The following is a 26,003-nucleotide window of genomic DNA, read 5'->3' on the forward strand; positions in this document are numbered from 1 at the left end:
TCCCTGGGAAGTCTGCGGTCACAAGCTTGGCGGGAGCACATGAGCCCAGATAAAGATGGCTTTACCCTCTTGAAACAAAGCCAGAAATTTTATCTACTTCATTGTGCACTTTGGGTCATGTGCTAACAATGAGGATTTCTCAAATACTAATCCCCCTAATGAGAGCTTCTCCCAGCCCTTACACAAACCCCACAAGGCCCTGCGGCTCGGTGAGCCAAACAGAATAAAGGCAGCGTGGTGTTTGGCTTTTGAACTGAGTTCAAGGCAATTAAAGTCAAGGAGAAAAGGAGAGGGTTCAGAAATACCAGCATAATAAGTCGAATGACTGGAGCGTCCTGTAAATTAACTCAATTAGAGAAAGCTTGATTTAACGGCGGGGAAAACGGTGAGAAGCGTTATCCTCGTTAAATTCGACTGCTAGAGGCGCTTCTAATGAAATTACGTTTGTTTTAGTCGTTTCGTTGAATCCCATAAAATAGCGTGTGCATGTGCGTGCACACACGTGCACACTTGTGGGTTCTGTGATGTAGTGGGTATTTTTTTAAGAGGAGAGGGCTAGAGTGCAAAACAAAACAAAAATATTACAAAAGAAGAAATATAACGGAGTGAACGCTCCAGATTCCAGGCCAAGGAGTAAAGGCAGGAGGAGCGAAGAGTGGCAGGCAGAGAGAGAGCTGGTCTGAGAGAGGATTCTCCCGGGGTAAAGCCATGGGCCTCCTTCCGTGGGGGCTTCTGTTGGGTTGCCTGGGCTGTGGAATCCTGCCTGCAGCCTGGGGTCAGTTCCCCCGGGTCTGCATGACGGTGGGCAGCCTGGTGTCCAAGGAGTGCTGCCCGCCGCTGGGCGGGGAGCCCGCCAACCTCTGTGGTTCCCAGGAGGGCCGGGGGCAGTGCACGGAGGTCCAAGCAGACACCAGGCCGTGGAGTGGCCGCTATGCCCTGCGGAACCAGGATGACCGCGAGCAGTGGCCCAGGAAGTTCTTTAACCGGACCTGCAGGTGCACAGGTGAGACGCTCTGTGGGCAAACCCGGCCCACGCTGGAGTAGGTGCGGTGGGCACCTACGGGGTCCCTTCTTAGGAAGAAATGAAACTAATAACAGGCCGTTAGACTAGGTTTTGAAAGACAAACTTAGTTTTGCCTTTTTTGTAAGCAGCATACGAATTAAGGCTGATGCTTCAGTTATAGTCTTTTCATTATCTAGTACATCTAGTTATGAGAACGAAATAAATATTACATGGGCCAGCCTGGTTATAGGAACTCGGCCAACATAACATTGACTGGCTTGCTGGAATGGGAAGTTAAAGAGCTTGGAGTCAGCTTTGAAATCGGGAGCAAGTCCTTTCAAGACTGGTGTGTTGCCTTCTTTCTAAAATGAGTTTGCACTTGTTGAAGGAGCAGGTAGGCTTGGCATCTAGAATGAAGGAGTCCAGGCAGGTGTTCTGAAGCCCTGGTCTCTGCACTTCTAATTACTGGAACAGATCTCAAGCAGGGCCCATCGTTCTCCTTAATAGTTATGACGAGGGTGTAGTTTTGCCAAAGTTGTAGAGAAGCGGTGGCCAGAGCTTCCTCAGGGAGCTGGGGCCGGGATGGTTGTTAGTAGACAAAAATGACTTTCTTTTCACTATTGTCTGGGTCTGAACTGGGCATTTAAAGTCCCCCCCCCCCCCCCGGCCTCGGTATCTCTCTAATAGACGCCTGTCTCTCTTGGTCCCTGTTTCTTTGAAGTCTCTGGGCATTCCTGATTCCTCTGGCTCTGAGAGCCTTCTCAGATCCCTGCAGGGGTGCACCTTCCAGTTCTCAGCAGCCATGCGCAGCAGTGGAAATACTCAAAGGCTGGCTAGCATTTGAAACCAAAAACAGAAGCAGCAACTTCAGCAAAGTGCTTGGACATCCTTCTATGGCATCTGGCTGCCTAATACTTTTTCTTTTTTTGAAGTGTTTTTTTAACTGATGTTCTTGTGTGATGCTGGGACCTAGGAAAATACAGATAATTGAGCAATGTAAAAAGGAGTCCCTGGGCAGCACACTCTTGACTACTAACCAAAGGATTGGTGTTTTGAAGCCGCCCAGAGGCACTTTGGCGGTCAGGTCTGGTGATCTGCTTCCAAAACGTCACAGCCTTGAAAACCCTATGGAACACAGTTTTACTCTGCACACATGGGGTCTAAGAGAATATATGAAGGGCTGTGATGTTAATGTAGGAATGATACTAGGTTTTTAAAAACATTAAAAAAATTCTGGCCTTATAATCATTTTGTAGTCGTACTGTTAATTCTGTGATTAACTCTTAGGTCCTAGTTTTGCCTTTGGTATTAATGTGACGAAAGATTTTAATAGCATAGTGAGTATATACTATTCATTTCTTCTAAGCTCTCTAAGCACTTGCTTCCATAGACATTGTCTCATAGATGCTCATGGCTTTCCAGTCTAATGAGAAGCAGTAGGTTCATATTATGTGGCTTTTGGAAACCACATTACCATAGTAACTTCTTTGTCCATGACTCAAAAATACTTCCAGAATAATTATTTCCAGGTTAATCCATGATAATGTTGCCATGACTTATAAAGGTTGGAATTCTCCATTTTGTTGAATCCAGGGCCATCGTTAGCTCTGCTTATTACCACCTCATTTTTCTTTTTTACTTGGTTAGCAGGCTCTCAGAGTAAGGTGGAGATGGAAAGAATAGAATAGAGAACACCAGAATAGAAACAATAATTGCTCCTTCCCTTTTCTGAGGTCATGTTTATGAACACTCCCCCAGAAGTGCAGGAACCAAGGGTCACAGTGACCTGCTTTCAAAACATAAAAGGACTCCCTACTGTGATGACGTTGTACGTACCTGTACCTAAAAAGGCCCAAACCAAAACCATTGCTCTCGAGTTGATTCTGACTCACAGTGACCCTATAGGACAGAGTAGAACTGCCCCATAGGGTTTCCAAGGCTGTCATCTTTACAGAAGCGGACCATCCTGTCTTTCTCCCTCAGAGCAGCTGGTGGGTTCAAACTGCTGATCTGTTGGTTAGCAGCTGAGCACTTAACCACGGTGCCACCACGGCTTCTTCCTAAAAAGGCAGTGGGCCAGAAATAGGGCCTGTACTGTAAGTCTAGGCTGTAAGGACATCACGCTTATCTAGGACATTCCAAAAAAGCCCTGCTTGGGTATATGGTCTCCACTGAGAGCTATTGCCAGGACCACAACTAACCCTGAGACCCAACTCCTGATTTGTGGCTTGCCTTCTCTCCACTATGGTTTGTTCTGTTGCTCTGAGTTGGAATTGACTCAACAGAGATGGGTTTTGGGTTTTATATTCATTCAAAAAGGAGCCCTGGTGGGTTCAAAAAGTTATGCCCTTGACTGCTAGCCGAAAGGTTGGTGGTTCGAATCCACCCATTGGCTCCGTAGGAGAAAGACCTGTTGATCTGCTTTCATAAAGATTACAGCCTAGAAGGCCCTATGGGGCAGTTCTTCTCTGTCACATGGGGTCGCTATGAGTCGGCATCGACTCGATGGCACCTAACAACAACAGTATGATAGTCATCCAGGACCATAGCGCACTCTGTACCAAGTGTGGATGGTTCTGTTTCTGTTAGCAATTAGGGGCTCCTCGGGGGTCTTTGTCTTTGAGTCTCAGGGCTCCAGACTGGGAAGTTGTTTAGTGTTAATAATAACCACCATTCTGTGATTCCTACCCCGTCTTCCAAAACAAGACAACGCCCTTCAATTTATTCCCTCCCGAGAGTGAGCTGCTTGCCTTCCCAGAGTAGATTTTTCATAGTATGGGAGGCAGTCTTTAACTTTTCCCCTCTGTGTTAGTATTGAAACCTGATCTTGAACCCCCAAACTGCTCCTCTCCGGTAGCCTCAGGATTCTTTTGCAAAAATGACCCCTGGGAGTCTCCTGGGGTTGCTTAGAAATCCTTAAAGAAGAGTTGTAGATTAGCTTCTAGCAACTTGACTGTTGATGACTCTGAATTTTGTTAATTCATTAAGGGAATAAATTCCTCAGAGTTTCTGTGATCATGAAGCTGGTAAAAGATTTTAGCATGACAAATTGAAACGAATACAAATTCTGGGGAAAAAAAAAAAAACCTTGAAAAATTCTGTGCTCAAATTCTCTATTATTCTCTGTAGTGGGAAACTGAAAGAACAACAAAAAACTTGCCGAACTTAATTATCAGGAAGAGCTAAACTTCAGGAGATTTTGGCACCAGCCATTTACCTTACAAGTCTTAACTGCCAGTTGGCATTTATGGGAATACACCAGCTACAGCTGTGTCTTCGGGCTTTTGAAAAACATGCACACTAAATAGTTTTTGAACAATCGGCTGAGAGCGTCTTGTTTGTACAAGTGACTAGGTGCCTCCATCTTCCAATCTCTGAAATGGGGGTAATGATGAAACCATACTTGTAAAATCCTTTAAAGCTCTGTAGATGAAAAGCCCTGTGTGAGTATAAAGTATTGTTATTAAAATAATAGAATCTTTAATTAAAAGGAATAGCCTATTTAGAGCTCCTTGTAAACGTGCTAATCGGTGGTCTTTAAGCTTATTTAGTCTAATAGTCTTCATGTCGGAACCTGCATTGTTTGGTTGTTCTCACTCCATTTCCATTTTATCCCATTCCTAAATAGGTACAGGACTCTGACTTTTAAAATTTAATTCCTGCTCCAGGACACACTCAATGGTAGATAGGTTGATATCATCTGAGATTCTTCCCCCTCCCCAACCCAGCTCCATTTCTTAGTAAAACAAACAATATACTTTAAAATGATGTTTCTCTCTTGTTTTTTTGCTGTTGATATCAGTAGGCTAAAGAAAAAATCAACTTAGATTGACGTAAAATTTTTCTAGGAAATCTCAGTTGAAGAAATAAGTGTTTTGTGCACTCGGCTTTTGTGTTGCCTCACTTTTCAGCTATCTTCCGCATTTTTAACAACTGCCGTAGGCCAGCTTTGCAAACTTAAAAATGGAAGATACCTGACTGTAGAGTTAGGTGTATTTTCTCTGAGATGTTTCACTGAATACATTTCTGGGTCACAGGTGGGCTCAAATCCAGACAAATGCTTTCTTATTAGTACTCGTACATTGTTTTGAGGTGGGAGTCGGGATGGTGGGGTGCAACTCTGGTTACGTTAAAGGAGACGTTCCTTGTTCACCACCATTGTCAAGCATTTCCCAACTTCTGAGTCAGAATTAATAATTTTCTCTTTTGTCACCCCAGAGTGCATTGTCTATGCCTGTTTTCCCTTTTCCCACAGTTAGACTTGTATTGCTATTTCCTTGTGTGTGTGTTCATCGCCATTAGTCTGAGAAGGCACTACACCTTACTTATATTTATATCCTCTTTAATGGGAAACCCCGGTGGAGTTAATGGTTAAGAGCTACGGCTACTAACCAACAGGTCGGCAGTTTGAAACTACCAGGCTCTCCTTGGAAACTCTGTGGGGCAGTTCTACTCTGTCCTATAGGGTCACTATGAGTCGGACTCGAGGGCGGTGAGTTTGTTTTTTTTTTTTGTTTTTTAGGGTCTAATGCTTTTTATTCAAATATCCATTGATTCCTTCACAATACACTCAACTAACATTTATTTAGCACCAATTTACATAAGGCCCTTCAGGTTCAAAGAGGGGGAAAACAGACATGATTCTTAACGCGTCCAGTGAATAAGTCATGCAGATATGTAAACGAATAATTCCGATACTCTTTGATAAGTGGTATCTAATAATGTTAGTATTCATACAACACTCCCATAGAACTTACTCTGTGACAGGCACTACCCTCAGTCTTCTCTCTGTATGTTATTAAGGTGCTTGTTTTACATAAGGCTCCTATGAGGTGGAACGCTTACTCTCTGAGAGGTTAAGTAACTTGTTTGGAGTTACCAAGTGTAGCCACTTGTTTGAATGCACAAAATGCTATGGGAGCCCAGAAGAGGACATGTTCAGTCTTGACTGCCCTTTAGAAGGTAGGTGTTCATAAAATTATTTGCTGAGTAAATCAACTAGAGAGACAATTAGTCCTTGATAATTTTGTTTCTGCCAACCAAAAGACTTGTAGTAAAGGAAGTGCTCAAGCCAAACCAATCCATTGCTGTCAAGTTCATTCCAACTCATAGAGACCCTACAGGACAGAGTAGAGCTGTCCCACAGGGTTTCCAAGGAGTGGCTGGTGGATTTGAACTGCCAACCTTTTGGTTAGCAGCAGAGCTCTTAAAGTCTTAAAACTCTCAGCATTAACTTATGAATTACTCAAATTTAACAATGGGACTCCTAGATGTAAAGACAAGTTTTATGTCTTTAAACATAGAACGATATTGAATTTATTATTACACAATTTAGGTGTGCTATTTGTTAGCATTTTGAAGGAAGAAATTACTCTCTTATCACAGAGATGGGGCTAGGTATTCACTTCCAATTGTCTGGGTAAACAGCTGGAATTACAAGTACTTAGTATTCGCAACAGTTTGTTCAATCATTCCTCAAAAAGTATTCTATTCCGGTAACAGTTGCCAGAGCAGATGATATGTTTCAATCAAAGATGTTTTAAAAATAGATACTATACAATTCTAGTAGGTAGCCTGAGGGAAAATAAATACCTTTTGAGCTCCATGAAACCGGAAGGTAGGGACAGTGTCTGATTTTGCTTATTACTGAGTCACCAGCATCTTGTATAGTGTCTGATGTTATAATACCTACTCAATAAATATTTGTTAAATAAAACTTTGTACATGGTATAGCTTTACTTCAGTAATCAAAATTCATTTTAAGTTGAATTCAAACTACTCATGGTTTAATTCAAAAACATGATTTCAGTCTTGAGAATAAAATTTTTCTCTTTCAATATATTTTTTACTTATGTTTTTGTGTCGTGCTGGAACATAGAAAAATAGAGATAATTGAGCTGGAAACAGTAGGTAGAATATTTTGTATGCTACAAAGAGCCGTGAATGGAAAAGTGTCAAACAGGAGGTAGTCGCATCAGAGGTAAGAATGAGGGGGCCAACATACATTCCCAGGACAAAAAAGGTCAGGATGTAAACCATTTGTTCATGAGAAGAATATGTCAAGATGTAAACAATTTGTTCCCAGGAAAAATGTGTTCATGACTGCAATCATGTATAACTGAACAGGCTGGCACCACTCACCTAGGTAGTAACTCACTCCCTCCTAGCCAAGAGGTTGACCTTTACATTTTAAAGGACTTCAAGCTGAAGCTGATCTTATCTATAATTAGCCATTAACCCTCTACCTTTCCTTTGTTCTCTATGTATATAGACCCCTCTCTCTGTGGAGTGCTTTGTAGTTTTACTTAGCGCTGCCTAGCTCAAGCTATATTATTCCTCAATAAACTCCAGTTTTTCACTCCTAATAGTGAGGAATTTTCTTCTTTGACAAAGCATAGAACCCAAATAACCAATTATTTCCTTTTTAACTCTCCCTTTTTTTGATTCTATTTTGATAGCCCTAGTGACACAGTGGTTAAAGCACTCGGCTGCTAAAGAAAAGGTCAGTTTCCAATCACTCCTTGGAAACCCTGTACCACAGCTCTACTCTGTTCCGTAGAGTCACTTTGAGTTGAAATCAACTCATCAACAATGGGTTTTTTTTTTTTAATTCTACTTTAAAGGAAAATTTCCTTGACCATCAAAAAATCCATTGGGCTAATAGAAAGGGAAGCCTGTGCATTTTCTTTATATACTACAAATTTCATTTTTAAGCTATTGGAAATTTTTCCTTCCCTTTAGTGATCCAAATAACCTCTTGACTATGGTCATCATATTTTTTATTTTCCTCTATTTTAGTACTTACAGCTTATCAAAATTATTACTGGACCTGTTTTTCCTGCTAAAAAATGTGGAAATCCACAGGGCAGGCAGAGAAAGGAAGAAGAAAATGTACTCTATACTATACTTTCCTCAAGGAGCCCTGATGGCACTGTGGTTAAAGCGCTCTGCTGCTAACGGAAAGGTCAGCAGTTTGAACCCACTCAGTGGCTCCGTGGGAGAACCGATCTGGCCATCTGCTCCTATAAAAATTACAGCCTAGAAAACCCTACAGGGCAGGTCTACTCTGTCACATTGGGTCACTATGAGTCAGAAATTGACTCGGTAGCACTTAACAACATACCTCATTCATTCAGCAAATACTAATTTGTTCAAAGCCAAGCACAGACCTAGGCCGCAGGGTCACTACTGCCTTTCAGCTGCCTGAAGCTGAGACAAGCACAGAGAGGGCTGGAGTTGGTGTAATAAATGTGATGAATGAGGAGTTATGGGTACTGTGGGAAAGTGGAGTAGAGGCATCTGACAGAGGCATGTGGAATCAAGAAAAACCTTATAGAGGACTCAACAAAAAGCTTAAAGGAGGTGTGGGGTAATGCAGGCAAAGTAGCACTGGGCCGGGGGGGGAGGGCAGTGAGGAAAAGGTGTTCCAGATAAAGGAATAACAGATAAAAAGACTGGGGTGCCTGAGGTGGAGGAGGAGGAGACCCAGTGAACTGGTCACCCTTGTTAAGTGCTTTTCAAAGCCTCTTTTATCCTCTGGTAGATAAGCATCCTCTTTTGTCTCAAAGTTTCACTCCAATATTATTTACAGTTTTACCCTCTAACTTACTACCACCTAAGGAATGAGGTGTGGTCATACTAAAAGCATTAATCAAGAAGGCTAAGATGGAAAAGTGAAGGCCAAGCTAAAATACCTAGCCATTTAGACCCTAATCAGAAAGATTCTTAGACTCTGATATTCTAGCACTCGTTCCTCCGGCATCGATAAAGCCCAGACATTCGTACAGTTGACAAGCAACCCCAGAGTGATTTGTACTTCCTGCCGTCATGGCAGCTAATTCACCTACATAACCTGTCAGCCTCCATTGATTTTGTCTTAACTCTGTCTCCTTTGTAAAACAAACCAGATATTTTATGTTAGATTTCACCCACATTGCTGGAAATCAGCCTATTTATTTATTTGTTCCACCGCTGGCAAGGTATGTACTCTCTCCTCCTCTAAATCAATAGCCTGTTTTGTCATCAGCCCCCTCGTCTGTCACAGGGATAACAGGCACAGCACTGTGGGCATGCAGGGACCACTGCTCTGCCCAGGTCAAGCAGGAAGTGGGGAGCACGCAGGAAGGGACACCCCCGCATGATCCAAAGAGGAAGGAGAGTGTGGAAAATGGCATGTAATGGTGTTTCCTAACCTGTTTCCTTGCTGAGAATATTCCTAAGGAACTCTTAAACTCTCAGTCCATCTGGAGATAAAAACATCCAAGAAGAGAGTTAGTTGTTCTCATTAGTTGCCATCTAGTTGCCATAGTACGACACACTGACAGACGGGTGGTAGCAAGAAGAGAGTACCAAAACCAAACCTGTTGCCCTCAAGTTGATTCCAACTCATAGCAACCCTATAGGAGGACAGAGTACAATTGCCCCTTAGGGTTCCCAGGGAGTGCCTGGTGGATTCCAACTGCTGACCTTTTGGTTAGCAGTCGAGGTCTTAGCCCCTGCGCTACCAGAGCTCCAAGAAGAGAGTAAGGGAAGGAAATTGAGTCCTCACCTTCTGTTGCATTGTACTTTCTTCTCTTCCACTCTAGTTCAAATTCACTGATTTCTTTCAAACTTCATAAACCCTCTTTCTTCTCCGTCTTTACCTTTTTTATGAACTAGGAAACTTTGCTGGCTATAACTGTGGAGACTGCAAGTTTGGCTGGACTGGCTCCAACTGTGATCGGAAGAAACCACCAGTTGTTCGGAAAAACATCCATTCCCTGACTCCTCAGGAGAGGGAGCAGTTCCTGGGAGCAATGGACCTTGCAAAGAACACCACGCACCCCGACTACGTGATCACCACGCAGCACTGGCTGGGCCTGCTCGGGCCCAATGGAACCCAGCCACAAATTGCCAACTGCAGTATTTATGATTACTTTGTGTGGCTTCATTATTATTCTGTTAGAGATACATTATTAGGTGGGTGTTTTTCCTTGGCTTGAGGTATGTTATTTTAGGTTTGGGACTGTGGGAGGTGGGAAGGAATTTCAGGCAAGTTAATTAACAAGAGAGCAACCACAAGGGAGGGTTAGGCTTATGAAAGTCATGAAATGATCAAATACTGCCTGAAGTTAGAATGCAACCGTTTCTTCCTGTATGTTGGTTCTTGAGTCAAAATCTAAACTGCTGTCTATGAAGCTATTAATCCTCAAAGGCAAAGTTGGTGAAGTAGAGGTGAATGTATTTTGATTCCAGAAGAATACATTTCTAAATCCGGTCATGGAAGCCCTCTGTGAACTTTGCATCACATTAGAGGGATTACCTGAGCGTGTGCCAAAGCACATGAAACTTCTTTGTGGAGAATTAGACTGTTTGTGTTGGAAGTGTGTATCCAGTTAAATACCATGTATTAATCTGTAGACTTTCAGATAATCCTGTGTGGTACCCAGCCACTGCTGGGGATCCCCGGGAGTTGTGGAGTTGTGTTGTCAAGAAGGAGTCCCTGGGTGGTGCAAACGGTTAACGTGCTGAGCTGCTAACTGAAAGCTTGCCAGAAAGGCCTGGTGATCTGCCATCAGCCATCAAAAACGCTGTGGAGCACAGTTCTACTCTGGCACCAATGGGGTTGCCACTAGTCAGAATTGGCTTGTGGGCAAGTGGTTTTATTGTCAAGCCAAAGTACAGGTTGAGCCACTGCAATGTGGAGCTCCTTCTGCTTGGCCCTTTGGACCACAATTATGTTTGCCACTTGAGAAAATGGCGCCGTGAGCTTTGGGATCCCAAAAATTGGGCCTTCGGTAGGATGTGGAATGGGGGTTGTTGTCTGTTATAAACTTCATTAACCAAGCAGGTCCAACTTCGTGCTTAGTTATTTTTCAGTCTAGGGAAAACCATAAGCACCAGTTGGTTCCAGGAGGATCTGAATCCATTCCGGATTCCACCTGGAGCAGTTCTGAAGTCTTGTCTGTGCTTGCCACAATCCTCACCTTTAGGGCTCCTCAGAGTGAGTGAGGACATGGGGCTCGTTTTGAATAGTGAGGGTCTCATTTGGGATTGTCTGTCCTGTTTATCACCTGTTCCCTGTCACTCAATCCCTGCTCATTGTTCTGTTTTGAGAACTTTAAACTTTGTTCTGGATTAAAACATAAAACAAGGACTGTGTTGCCAACAGCAACCACAGCAGTTCTTTTCTCAGTATGAGTTTTTTTTTTTTTGAAACTTGCCTCCTGGGGAAGCATCCGTCTTTCTTTATCGATAGGTAAGGAGGCTCTTCTGGCTATAAACTTTACAGTTTTCCTGTCAAAGCTCTGAGGAATTTTTGCTTTATGAGAGGGTAGTCTCTCAAGAGGAAAAGAAAACCATAGTTTCTGGTCGTATCTAGGAATTAAATTTATATTCATGTCTGTTCAGCTCTCTGAAGCTATTACGGGTACTTTGAAAAAGAACTAAAGTTAGATAAAGTTTCTACATAACCATCAAAAGCTGTTACGGAAGGAGGAAGAAGGATGGAACAGGCAGTAAGGAGGTCATTAAATCGCCCAGAGCTTTTCACTAAAATTGGCAGTTCCAGTGGCCAGCCAAATTGGTTTGAATCTATTTTTCTCTCTTCTGGACTTGGCAACCATGATTGTCAGCTAGCAGTTGTAAGTGATTGATGGGTGAGGCAAACTCTGTGGAAGTTCTTTTTGGTTACATGAATACTGCATCAGAACTAAGCGCAGTTGAAGTTACTATATTAATTAACCCTTCTCTGATAAACCTGTGCCTTTGTAAGGAGTAGGTCAGAAAATGTCTTTTAAATATGAACGTTTAGTTTAGCTCTTAGTGAGCTACTCTTCTAGATACTCTATTTCTTCTTAGTGAGTTGTTGCTTAAAAATCAGATACATAGCTGGGGTGCTTAAAGCTGAGAGTGACCTGGGGTTCTCGGAATCTCTGCTGAAAATCAAACTTTTGAGACTCAAAGGAGGGTTTATACTAAAAGTGTTACTTGCTTCTGAAAGTGTTTTGTCATTAATGTTGTTTTCAGGTAGATAAACAGCTTTTTTTTTTTTTACTAAAACATCATGGACTTACTGGCTCTACAGACACATCTCAGGTAATGTTTAGTATTTTAAAAATCAGATTCTGTGACTTTCATACTTTCTTCAATTGTTTTAGGACCAGGGCGCCCATACAAGGCTGCAGATTTCTCCCACCGAGGACCTGCCTTTGTGACCTGGCACCGGTACCATTTGTTGTTGCTGGAAAGAGATCTTCAGGTCGGTCAGGACTATAGCTTTCGTCCTTTAAATTTTGCAGTAAATTTGGTTAAGCCATTTATGAGTCTTTCTTACTGTGTGTGTGATGGCATGAATTAAATGACTGGACATGCCCTTTGCTTTTAGCGACTGACTGGCAATGAGTCCTTTGCTTTGCCCTACTGGAACTTTGCTACTGGGAGAAACGAGTGTGACGTGTGTACAGACCAGCTGTTCGGGGCAGCCAGACAAGATGATCCAACTCTGATTAGTCAGAACTCAAGATTCTCCAGCTGGGAAATTGTCTGTGACAGGTAATGGTGTATGTACCTGCAGTAGGAATCCAGAGACCATATTTTCTTTCTTTCTTTCATCCCTTTTAATTGCGGTAAATGTATATGTAACAAAATATCTGACATTTAAACAATCTTTCCATGTACAGTTCAGTGACTTTAATTATGTTCATCATGTCCCTCCACCATCACCATTATCTTTCCCTGAATTATACCATCGCCTTTAACAGAAGCTCAGTGTCCCCTAAGCATTGAGTTCTCCTCCACACCCCCCACCCCTGGTAATCACTAATAAACTTTGCCTCTATACAGTTAAAAAAAAACAACAACAAAAAACCAAACCCATTGCTGTCAAGTCGATTCTCTCTCCTAGCGACTCTATAAGACAGAGTAGAACTGTCCCATATGGTTTCCAAGGAGCAGCTGGTAGATTGGAATTGCCGACCTTTTGGTTAGCAGCCATAGCTCTTAACCACTACACCACCAGGGTTTCCCTATACACTGTACGCTTGCCTATTCTAGATATTTCACAGAAGTAGGATCATATAATATTTGCCCTCCTCTGACTGACTTATTTCACTCAGCATCATGTTTTCAAGGTCAGAAACTGTATTTTCTTCTGTCTTAGTGACTCAAATGGAGAAGGCACTTTATATTTCTGTTTCTAATGCATTCTGTTTACATGTTTCTCAGATGAATGGTTTTCCCATGGAAGTTGGGATTTAAAAAATTCTAAGCCCTTCAATAAACAAAACAGATGTATCAAAATCACTTTTGTGCATACAATATGCGTGGCCATCATTTTGAGGTCAACCACTTTAAAATTAGGAGTAGTTCTTGCATACATCCAACATTTGTTTCTCACGTACCATACTCTGGACAATGTAATAGTGTTGGGAATATAAGGATAAATAATATAGAGCCTTCCATCTGAATGTTGTTGTAAATCTACAAAGATAGCCTCTGGTAAACAAATACAATACGATGGGAGAAGTACCATAATAGGTGTATGGGCAAAACCAAGAGTCAGAGAAAGTCCCAAAGAAGTGGGGCCAATTATTCTCAGACTTTAAGGATGAAGAGCCCTTAATGAGATGTAGGGGAGGTGAGAAGAGTGTGGGAATGTAGTGAGTCCTACCTGGAGGGAATAACACATGAAGCTTGAAAATTCTCCGGGAGCAGTCTGCTATGCCTGGACCATGGGGTGCTGGTGATTGAGGCAGAAAGGGCTGTAGGGTAAGGGAGGGTGATCTCTGAAGTACTAAAGAAGAAAGAAGCAGATAGACATCCTGCAGCCCAGGGAGAATTCCGTCCTCAAAGACTCCTTGATCTGTTTCTCTTTCTTAGCACACATTGCAGAAAAACATTCCCCAAGAGGACCGTTTGCCTTCTTTTTTTTCCCCCCATATTCCCACATTTTTAACCCCACTATTCTAGATGTGGAGTGCTGGTGGCCCAGTGGTTAAGAGCTATGGTGAGCTACAGCTGCTAACTAAAAGGTGGGCAATTTGAATCTACCACCTGTTCCTTGGAAACCCGATGGGGCAGTTCTACTCTGTCCTACAGGGTCGCTATGAGTCAGAATCGACCCCACGTTAATGGGTTTTTTGGGTTATTCTAGATGTTCTCCCAGGGTCTTTAGACTGATGGAAGACACAGAGCTCCAGTTCACCTTCTAGGCTTCAATGTCAACACCACCTGAGCCTGTGCGTGTGTGTGTTTGGATGGGTCTTGGCCTGTTTGTATAGTGGTTAAGCACTTCACTGCTAACCAAAAGGTCAGTGGTTCCAATCCACCAGCCACTCCATGGAAGGATGTGGCAATTTGCTTCCATAAAGATTTATAGCCTTCGAAACCCTATGGGGGCAGTTCTGCTCTGTCCTATAGGGTCACTATGAGTTGACGCTGACTTAATGGCGACGGGTAACAGGTAAGGCCTAGCTAGCAGGGACCCCATCTTCTACATCCAAAGCATTTCCCATATCTCTCAGGACAATGTTCCAGGACAAACCAAAAACCAAAGCAAACCTGTTGCCATCACGTCAATTCCAACTCATGGCAACCTCATATGTTACAGAGTAGAACTGAACACCATAGGGTTTTCTTGGCTGTAATCTTTACAAAAGCAAATTTCCAGGGCTTTCTTCTGTAGTGCCTCTGGGTGGGTTCGAACTGCCCACCTTTTGGAGAGCAGTTGAGTGCAAACTATTTGTGCCACCCAGGGATCTTTCAAAACAAAGCGTGCATAATAAATGTTTATCATATGATTTAACTTGATTCTGTAAGGTGTTATTTCCCATAGTAACTTGGCATACTAATAGGTGGTATGTGAAAAGAGATTTCTGTGATGAAATAAATTTGGGGATTCTGAGTTGAAAAGGATTTTTGTTTTAGAACTTCTCTAGAGCCTTCCATATACAGATACGTTGTGACTTTCCAAAAGGGGTCTCAGCTTATTGACCTTGGGAGCCTGATCTCACTGGAACACGTGCTGGGGGATGCTGCCTTGAGGGTCTTTTTTTGACTTAGATTTTAGGTCCTGGCCTCTTTCATCTTTGTGTGTGTACTGATTTTGTCCTCATGTACACAGAACCAACCCCACCCATTAAAACCCATACAGTAACAGCTTTACAGTTTTATCTCTACCAATAAAATAAACGCTCTGACGATGGAATTTCAGGTCCCAACAGGCGTGGGGGAGATAATCTTTTATGGGCATGGAAACTTCTCAGCCTTCATATTTATCATGTAACTATCAATCCCCTTCCTGCCTTGGAATATTTTCTAATACAGTGTTTCCTCTAATACCTCTCCTGTACGTAGTTTCATCTGTGTTTACTCTCACCGCCTCTATCTGCCTTCGTTGTTGTTAGGTGCCATCGAGTTGGCTCTGACACATGGTGACCCTACGTACAACAGAACAAAACACTGCCTGGTCCTGTGCCATTCTCACAATCATTATGTTTGAGCCCATCATTGCAGCCACTGTGTCAATCCATCTCACTGAGGGTCTTCCTCTTTTTCATTGACCCTCTACTTTAGCAAGCATGATGCCCTTCTTCAGGGACTGGTCTCTAGTTTGCCTAAAACGCTTTCCTAGCTTTTTATAACCACTTGCACTCAAAATGGCTCATCTCAGCACAATACAGGCTACCCTTTCTCTCTTCAGAGACTCAAGGTTTAAATGCACTTGACTAGAGTCAGAATCTTGCCTTGTAAGCCTTACCACTGTCTTTCAATGGAACATTGATTATTCTTCATGTTTGTGCCTATATTTTATCCATCTATGTTTTTGAAACCCCTTAATTCACAATTACTTTGGGGGATGGTAGTTTTACCACTTTTTCTTGACTGGTAACATTTTACTGTAACTATGACCATGATGGCTTTGTTTGGTCTGAAGTTGTCCATGAGTTAAGACATATTATTTTTAATCTTACAAATCTTAGCTTGGATGACTACAACCGCCGTGTCACCTTGTGTAATGGAACCTATGAAGGTTTGCTGAGAAGAAATCAAGTGGGAAGAAACAATGAGAAATTACCAACCTTAGAAGACATACGAGACTGTCTGTCCCTCGTTAAGTTTGACAATCCTCCTTACTTCCAGAATTCTAGCTTCAGCTTCAGGTGGGTGCTCTGAGCTCTGCTACGCTGGCAATTTATAATACCTTTAGACTTTTATCCTTGTGTTTTGTAATGGACTAGAAGGAAATCCTGACGTCGGGAGGCATGTACAAATCCGAGTAATGGAGAGGCTACAATAAGAAAGATTATGGAGAGCGGATAAGAAAGGTTAATAAGGGATTAGTGTTAGGAAAATATTGAAAGAAAACACAGGCCTAAAGTTCCTGGGTAGTGCAAACAGTTAACACACTTAGCTGCTAACCGAAAGGTTGGAGATTCAAGTCCTCCCAGAGGTGCCATGAAAGAAAGGCGTGGCGAGCTACTTCCAAAAAATCAGCCATTGGAAACCCTTTGCAGCACCGTTTGACTCTGCCACACATGGGGTTGCCATGAATCAGAATTGACTCAAAGGCAACTGGTAACTGATGTCCTCTAGAAATTCCGAGTCAGGTGGAGAAGACAGATATGAAGGCAAATAATTGTCATACAGCATACAAGAGATATAATTCAACTGATGGCGCGGAAGTAGCATCGAGTGAGAGCTCCCTCCCTTTACAGCAGATCATTATCAAAGATTTGGTCTAGATCTTAGCTAATTAGTTATGGCAGAGTTTCCTGTACCAAAAACCAAACCCATTGCTGTCGAATCAATTCCTACTTATAGTGATCATATAGGATGGAGTAGAACTGCCCCATAGGGTTTCCAAGGAGTGGTTGGTGGATTTGAACTGCTGACCTTTTGATTAGCAACTGAGCTGTTATCCTCTGTGTCACCGGGGCTCCAATGTCCCTAACAAAAACCCAAAGTCACTGCCGTAGAGTTGATTCTGACTCATAGCAACCCTATAGGGACAGAGTAGAACTGTCCCATAGGATTTCAATGGCTGTAATCTTTACAGAAGCAGACTGCCACATTTTTCTCCTGCGGAGTGGCTGGTGGATTCAATCCGTCAACCCTTCCGTGAGCAGCAGAGTACTTTAACCACTGCGCCACCTGGGCTTCTTCCCATACCCCATCCCAATCTCAAATTAGAAGACTATTTTCTAGGCCGGAAACAATGAAAAGAGACCGTTACCAGACTGTGACTGTTGTTGCTGTCATTCTGGTTTTTCCCAGGAACGCCCTGGAAGGGTTTGATAAAGCAGATGGGACACTGGATTCCCGAGTGATGAGCCTCCATAATTTGGTCCATTCCTTCCTGAATGGGACAAACGCTTTGCCACATTCTGCTGCCAATGATCCTGTTTTTGTGGTATGTTCAAACACTAAGAATCGATGAAAAAATCTCTAGATAATATTTCTGGGTTTATTTGCTTTTAAATAAGATTTGATGATGCTTCTTCTCTGTGTAAACAATGTGATACACGCACACGTAGATTGATTTTAATACACCCCATGCCGTTGTTGTTCTTGTTAGTTGATGTCACCTTGATTCTGACTCAGGGCAACCCCATGTGTTACAGAGTAGAACTGCTCCACAGGGTTTTCTTGGCTCTAATCTTAATGGAAGCAGATCACCAGACCTTTTCTTCCATAGTACTGCTGGGTGAATTCAAACTGCCAACCTTTTGGTTAGCAATTGAGCACAAACCGTTTGTGCCACCCAGGGATCTTAATATATGCCATAGGGTTGGTTAGATAACATTTAAAGTTCCTTAATAATGGCACAGTGGTTAAGAGTTTGGCTCCTAATCTAAAGGTTGGCAGTTTGAATCCACCAGCTACTTCTTAGAAACTACTACGGGGCAGTTCTATGTCCTATAGGGTCACTGTGAGTTGGAACTGACTCAACGGCAACAGGTTTTTAAAAAATTTTAATCAGAAACCTATGCTTCAAGGATAGTTAGCTTTTGAATGGCCATAGATAGGAGTCTACAGTCCAGACAGGGTGCGCATTTACAGTAGAGAGTACGTAAGTTAGAATAATGATAAATGATGCTCACTGGTGAAATGGGTGGTATGAGAAATGAATGATGGACTAGAAAGACTATGCAGGCACCATTGCCCTTGTGCAAAAGAGAAGAACCCAGAAGGCCCAGCAACCTGGCACCAAGTCCAGAGCTCTGTTTAGTGTTTAGTCCTCCTCTCCTCACTTCACAAAGGATTCTGTCACTTGACCTGACTGAAAAAGAGCTGCTTCTGAATATCATTGATCTCAATTTGGAGTGAATGTTTCATGCAAGATAGTGTCAGATAAGAGTGGGGCCTTCCCTGGGTGTACCAGAACAAGTTGTTTCTGTCCTGAGTCTACTTGCTAATAAATATTTGTAGGTTTACTAGAATTTGGTCTTATACTTGTTTTTCATGGTCACATACCCGCTGGTGACAGTTTATTTGAGAGGGGAGGACATAGGACCACAGTAATAAAAAACAAACAAAAAAACACCTTGCGGCCAAGTTGATCCCGACTCATAGTGACCTTATAGGATGGAGTAGAGCTGCCCCACAGGGTTTCCAAGGAGTGACTGGTGGATTTGAACTGCCAACCTTGTGGTTAGCAGCCGAGCTCTTAACCACTGTGCCACCAGGGCTCCCGTAAGACAATCATCCAACTCCAGTTTCAGGTGGCTACTGATATTTTTTACTAAAAGAACCTGGCATTGCTGAATGGACAAATTGGCTTGGGTGGGTTTGCAAACAGGAAGGTGTGTTGGTAGTGTCTCTTTCATTTGCAAATGAACAGAGATTGGACTCAAACTACAATAGGGTAAAAAAAATTAATTTATTGACTTCTGTAACTGGGGACTTCAGGGCGGCTTCTGGCTTTAGGCAGAGCTCAATCTGGGGCTTCTAAGGGTTGGAATCAATGACAGTAATGGGATTGGTTTTGGTTTCTCTCTTCATGTGGTAGAGAAGATGACCCCTCACAGCCACAGATTTTGCCTGCTACCAGCTTAGCACAGGAAACCCTGGTGGTGCAGTGGTTAAGAGCTACGGATGCTAACCAAAAGGTCGGCAGTTCAAATCTTCCAGCTACTCCTTGGAAATTCTTGGGGCAGTTCTGCTCTGTCCTATAGGGTCGCTATGAGTTAGAATTGACTCGACGGCAACAGGTTTGGTTTTGGTTTAGTCTAGCACACACAGCAGAAAGAAGTCAGGTATCCTGAGAGCAGCAGCAGAAAAGCTCAGGATTGACTAGGCTTGTTCCTGGCCTTCCCTGAACCTGTCAAGGGAACTCCTGTGGTATATTTGAATCTAATTGCTGTCTCAGAAGGAAAAACCAGAACAAAACTTGATTGTAAATTATAGAATTGAGAGGAATGGGCATTCTGATTGCTCAGACCATGGACATATGTTCACTTCTCTTCTCAGGAGAAGTGTGTAAACCCCTTACGAACCACTGTCAGTGAGTCGCCTTTGGGAGAGAAAGGTTTTGTTAACCAAAGACGGAAGGAGACTGGGGAAAGGGTGCTGGACAGTCAAAAACAACAAATGCCTTTGACAATAACATTAATACAAAAACTCTGATTCGATGTCACCTAATGTGGAGCCCTGGTTGCACAGTGGTTAAGAGCTCCATTTGCTAACTGTCATGGATTGAACTGTGTCCCCCAAAAATATGTGTATCAATTTGGCTAGGCCATGATTCCCAGTATTGTGTGATTGTCCACCATTTTGTCATCTGATGTGATTTTCCTCTGTGATGTAAATCCTACCTCTATGATGTTAATGAGGTAGGATAGGCGGCAGTGATGTTAATGAGGCAGGACTCAATCTACAAGAATGGATTGTGTTTTGAGCCAATCTCTTTTAAGATACAAAAGAGAGAATCAAGCAAAGAGACAGGGGGCCCTCATACCACCAAGAAAGCAGTCCTGGCAGTACAGTGCTTCCTTTGGGCACGGGGTTCCTGCTGAGAAGCTCCTAGACCAGGGGAAGATTGATGAGAAGGACCTTCCTCCAGAGCTGACAGAGAGAGAAAGACTTCCCCTGGAGCAAATGCCCTCAATTTGGACTTCTAGCCCACTAGACTGTGAGAAAATAAATATGTCTTTGTTAAAACCATCCGCTTGTGGTATTTCTGTCATAGCAGCTCTAGATAGCCAAGACACTAACCAAAAAAAAAAGGTTGGCAGTTGGAATCCACCAGCTGCTCCTTGGAAACCCTGTGGAGCAATTGTACTCTGTCTTAGGGGGTCGCTATGAGTTGGAATCAACTGAACAGCAGTGTGTTAATGTGTTAAATGGCTTCATGAGATGGAATACAACCAATAAAGAGAGTTGCTATTCACCATAGAGGAGCCACATAGTTCTTTAATTCAAAGTGTGATTAGCTCCCTTGATATATTTGAATCTGATTGCTGTCTCACTTTCAGGTAAAAGGAAGAACAGACCAATACTTAATAACAGGACAGTAAATATTATCATTCCAAGCTTTATTAAATTTAAAAGTATGCTCACTCTGGGGCTTTCCTGACTCAAACAAAATTGGGGCAGTGAAAGTCCTGGCCACATTATTCCAGCTGCCCTTAGCTGGTAGATGTCCTCCAGCCAAAGACCACCAGAAACACACTGTAGTTGGACAAGTGGGTTTATCACTCTTTGCAGGCAGAGAGTGGAGAGCTGTGGAGTGTCTCAGTGAGAAGATGTTAGAAAAGACTTGAAGGATTTTGACTTGTGTTGGGTGATTTTGAAGAGGGTTTGAAGAAGCAGGCCTTTGCTTTGAATTGGCTACTGACAGGAAGTGGGAATCTCAATAATTCTTATTTATAGGGAGAGCACACTAGTTTGAGGTTAGTGCTATAATTGGTAAAGAAGCAGCAGTGGCTCATATTTGCTGAGAGAGGGGATGCCTGGTATTTTATGGCCTTGGCAATGTTCAGATTTTGTCTCTGCTCAGACACATTTCCTAAGCTGTCTTGTTTTTTGTCTTGACCTATCACAGTACAGAGTGGCCTTGTCTGACGTTGATGTTCTATGAAATCATTTGTGTCCTATAAGAGAACATCAAGGCCTAGCCGATAGTGCTTCTTTTTTTCTTTCTCAAGTACAACTCACCAAAGTTGGCTTAGAAGCTTTAGACCACAAAAGTTTGTGTCTCAGTTGCTAAACCCCAACAAAGTTTCTGCTTTACAGGCATTTCATTCACCGTAAATTATTTTAACACTACCTGTCTTCAGGGTTGTATGTCTCGGATAAATGGTTTCAGAGCAACTACAAGAAGAAATCTCACCTCTGATCTTTTTTTATTTTTACTTTGCCAGCATTTTGAGTTTATATTATTATCCTGTTTAGATTATACTCTAGCAGACAAACACTATATATATATTTTTTCTAGAATTTTTCTTGCCTTAATGTTAATCTTCACAGTGCATTTCCAAACCCTCAGTTTATAGCAGCTTGTTTTTCGCAGACTCCTGGTGGGCCACGTAAGCCAAAGACCAAACAAATCTGTTGCCCTCGAGTTGATTCCGACTCCTAGTCAGAATCTGTCCCCTAGCGTCCTGACTCATAGCGACCCTGTAGGACAGAGTAGAACTGCTCCATAGGGTTTCCCAGGAACAGCTGGCGGATGCAAACAGCTGAACTTTAGATTAGCAGCTGAGCTCTTAACCACTGGACCACCAGGGCATCCTTGCATAGTAAAAAGAGCACCAGGTTACAAGTCAGATCAGTTTTATTTAATCCTGACTTGTGCGCCCTGAATCTTGGGAACATCACTTCACCATATGGAGCTTCTCTTTCCTATTCTGCAAAGCACAGATCATGTGACCTGATCTCTCATTGCGAAAAGTGTTGTGCTCATTAAGGCAACTCTTAATGAATCAGGACAATATGAAGCTGCTTTAGGAATTGTTGAGTATAATACAGATGTTATCATAAAAATAATAAAGTGTTTTAGGGTAATAGGTGTGAAAGAATTAGAGAATTATGCATTAAGTGTGAATTTCCAAACCTTAATTGTAGTTCCTTATCTTATTCTCCATAGCAGAGTGCTGTGCCCTCAAGCTATTTACTGACAAGAATGAGGTCAGAGTATTTCAAAGGTGATTTATTATTTTTACTCCACCCAGAGTCCAAAAAAAGAAGATTTAAAGAGAGCTGGTCAAGTGTAGCTTCCAGTGGCTCTAAGCTTGCCTGGTGGCGTAAAGGGTGGAGGCTCCAGGTCTAGGGCGCTTCCTGGACTCCAGGACAGATAAAGCCACGGTTTCAGTGAACCTCAAGAAATCCTGAGATGGAAGCTATTTCTTCTTTCTATTTTTGTAGCATCAGTAAATTAAGGGATTGTCAGAAACGTGGACTATTGTTCCCAACCTCATACAAGGTAGGTGTTTATCCGTGAGGCCTCCACGCCGCCTTTGCTGCCTTGGTCAGTGGTTCTAACTTGATATTTCAGATCATTCTTTTGACTATCATCTCAGACATCTGGTTACGCCAGCCGTTTCTGGTGCCTGCCATCTCTTCTATATACCTCTGCAGCTGTTTATCTAAACTATATGCCTCTAAATATATTTCTATTAAAACATGGATTTTCAACTATATAATTTTTATATGCAATGAATATTCATAAGGAAAAATTTCTCAGTACTTCTTCAGTATTCCAAAATATTATGAGCAGAAAGGAGAAGGGGGCTCTCTGATAAACTGAGGATAGTACTCCAAACTTTTCTCTTATGCAAAATGAAATAATGGTGAGCCTAGTAATTTGATGTTTAGCATCCTAAATCTCCAGGAGTGCTAAGCCTTCCGTCCTTCTTTTGCGGAAGCCCGCTAAGGCCACAGAGGTGGGCAATTTTTTTCCGTAAAAGAACTGATAGTAAATATTTGAGGATTTGCATACAAAATGGTTAGCGTGCAAAATCTGTTGCAACTACTCAACTCTGCCATGGTAGCACAAAAGCAGCCGTAGATAACGCAGCAACAAGTGAGTGTGGTGTGTTCCAGTAAAACTTTATTGACAAAAACTGGTGGCAGGCCAAATCTGGCCCACAGGCTTTAGTCTGTCCACCTTTGCTCTAAAGGGTCAAGTCCCTTTTCTGTAGTAGGGAGATCTCTTCAGTTGTGTTTCTTTTCCTGCTCTAAGTGGAAGCCCCCATTATGACTTTATGGATGAAAAATTACTTGACTTACATGTGGCTCAAAGATACTAGATGTTTGATCATCCTTGTCTTCATTATTTTAAAGTATTTTTGGTATTTAAAATTTTGTTTTTATTTGGTAATGTATTATCATGTCCATATAAATAAGCAAAAAGCCATAGTGTTTCTTTGAAGGCACAGAAGGGGTACTTTTTTGGCACTGGTTACTGAACTCACACTTACTTTAGGCTAGTTACAAAGAGTTTCATGTTGAAGTCAATTCAGCTCTAAATGGTTTTCCACATATTGAGGTTCAGGTTAAAGCATTTCAGCTAATGGAGTTATAGCTTCTGGAAATGTAAAATCTCAACGTAATGCATGCAAATATGTTGCACGCAACATTTATGGAAATTATTTTTGTGCAATCTCTTCACACAAGAGAGGTACAAAGTTATAAGTGATCACAAGAATGAGAAAAGGAAGGCACACCATTAAAGTACAGGAAAAAACCCTCCCTAAGCCAATCTCTGAAATTCTAGTAAGTCCTGAAGTAACTGAGGCAAATGCACACATTTATCACGGAAAGTAAGATTAAAAGAAAAAAATTAGGCCACAGGAATGCTAAGCGGTGCTGTCTTCAACATTAAATTTAGATATAATGCAGAAATGAAAAAAAGGAGAACCAATAGACTGTAAAGTCAAATAGTTGAGTTAACTGCCAAGAAAGAAAGAAAGAAACTGTGTTAGAGAGTAGTAATTTTCTTCCCAGTTTCTAAAGATACTAAAGAGTATATTTGGATGTTAGCTTTTTTGAAAGTACATTTGGCAAGTTCTAAGTTCGTTCCGTTCCCGGGTGGCTGGGGGCTCATGGGTTGTGTAGTTAATGCTCACTGAACAGCTCAGCTTATACGCAGAAATTGTAAAGAGAGTAAGACATCCGAGTAGTCTTCTTACCATTTGTATTTCTTAATAATGACATTCAGTTGCATTAGCGAGGCCCATTAATTTAGGAATATGAAGCAAGACGAGAGGGCTAATGCATTATAAAAATCAGTTTCTAACAATGAATGATCTAATGGACTATACTAAGTTAATCCCGTAAGACCCGTCTGACTCTTCTAGGCTGCAATAAAATTAGTAAAATTAAAAGATCACAGTAACAGGTATAAAATGCTTCTGAGTTAGTATGAGTTTAGTTTTTTAAAAAGAAGTATAAAACCCTTTTTTTCTCCCCAAGAGCAAAACACTTAAAAATGGATCTATTTATTTTTTAAATAAGAAAAATCATAATTAGTCTAGTATTTTTCAGAATTGAAATAATGTTGTTTAATACCAATGTTTTATTTTTTTAATGATTTGATTATTTTTTAATGATTTTTAATTATGGAAAATGTTAGGAAAAAAAGTAAAATAAATGCTTATAATTGAGATGAACTCAAATGGTCTGCTTATTTCCTTTCCTATTCTTACATGTTTTATACAGTTGCAATTATAATGCACACATCACATATAATATCCCATTTTACTTAATTTATTTAATTTTTAGGTTGGTGGCACAGAAGCTAAGAGCTCGGCTGCTAACCAAAAGGTTAGCTGTTTGAATCTACCAGCTGCTCCTTGGAAACACTGTGGGGCAGTTCTACTCTGTCCTGTAGGGTCACTGTTAGAATTTACTTGATGGGAAAAAGTTTGGTTTTTGGGTTTTTTATATAGTTCCTAAATATTTTAATTAAAAAATTTTAAGTGGATAACGTATATAATAAGTTTAAAACATAAAAGGTACAAAATGGTCACAGAGAAGTCCTTGTATCACTGCCATATTCCATCACTCATGACCTCTCTTCCCTATTCTTCCAGATATATTTTACAAATATATTAGCAAATATGCCTGTGTATTTCCCCCACTTTTTTTATCCAAATGGTAGCATCTTATAGACTCTTTATACCCTTGCTTTTTGTCACTATTCTAAATCATCCCATGTCAGTTCATAAAAAGCTTCTTCATTCCTTTTTTTATGGCTATATGGTATCCCATTGTATGGGCATTTAGGTGATCCTAAGGAGTCCTGGCAGTGCAATGGTTAGCTCTCTGTTGCTAACTGGAAGGTTGTGGGTTCAAACCCACATAGCTGCTATTCAGGAGAAAGACCTGGAGATCTGCTTCTGTAAAGATTACAGCCAAGGAAGCCCTGTGGAGCAGTCCTACTCTGTCACCTGAGGTCACTGTGAGTCAGCAACAACTCAGTGGGTCACAACAACAACAACCTTTCTCTTTACAAACGGTGCTGCAATAAATAACCTTGAGCATGTAGGGTTAGTAGAGAAAATAGAATCACTGGGTCAAAGGGTAAATAAATATATTTGCAATTTTGGTAGATACTGCCACACTGCACTCCATGAGTCTGAACCAATTCACCCACCTCTCACGTGTACGTCAAGCAGCAAGCCACTCACCTACCGCGTTAACACAGTATGTCATCGCACTATCGTCTTCGCTAACTCGGTAGCGAGAATGGTATTTCAGTGAAATTAACTTTGCATTTCTCTTCTTAGGAGTGAGGTCCAGTGTCTTTTCATATATTTAAGATCTATTTGCATTCCCTTTTCTGTGATCTGTCTGTTTATGTAAGATTATGACTTCAGGAAGAATTAAAAAAAAATGAAAAGTTCAAAAGAGTCAGAATTAGTGAAAGTGACCTGCTGTCTGTGTAACAGAGTACTATACTCTCTTTAGAGATATTATTTTTCTTGAAAGCACGATAATCTGCTCATGTAAAAATGTGTTTTGTAGGCTTCACTAGCTTATTAGAATCTAGGATAATTGTTGTCATCATTTTAACGTC

The 26,003-nt window shown here is 41.6% G+C and overlaps 1 protein-coding gene across 1 annotated transcript in view; it reads left to right on the forward strand.

The window, feature by feature from the left end:
* The first annotated feature begins 708 nt into the window (after positions 1 to 708).
* Positions 709 to 26,003, forward strand: part of DCT (dopachrome tautomerase) — a 40,382-nt gene continuing 15,087 nt past the window's right edge. Inside the window, exons 1-6 of the mRNA XM_064269985.1 lie at positions 709 to 1,003; positions 9,662 to 9,961; positions 12,142 to 12,242; positions 12,369 to 12,535; positions 15,964 to 16,143; positions 17,258 to 17,393. Of these exons, the coding sequence (XP_064126055.1) occupies positions 709 to 1,003; positions 9,662 to 9,961; positions 12,142 to 12,242; positions 12,369 to 12,535; positions 15,964 to 16,143; positions 17,258 to 17,393 (1,179 nt within the window). The remainder of the gene's footprint in view (positions 1,004 to 9,661; positions 9,962 to 12,141; positions 12,243 to 12,368; positions 12,536 to 15,963; positions 16,144 to 17,257; positions 17,394 to 26,003) is intronic.

Source organism: Loxodonta africana, chromosome 17 (genome assembly GCF_030014295.1).
Source record: "Loxodonta africana isolate mLoxAfr1 chromosome 17, mLoxAfr1.hap2, whole genome shotgun sequence".
NCBI lineage: Eukaryota > Metazoa > Chordata > Mammalia > Proboscidea > Elephantidae > Loxodonta > Loxodonta africana.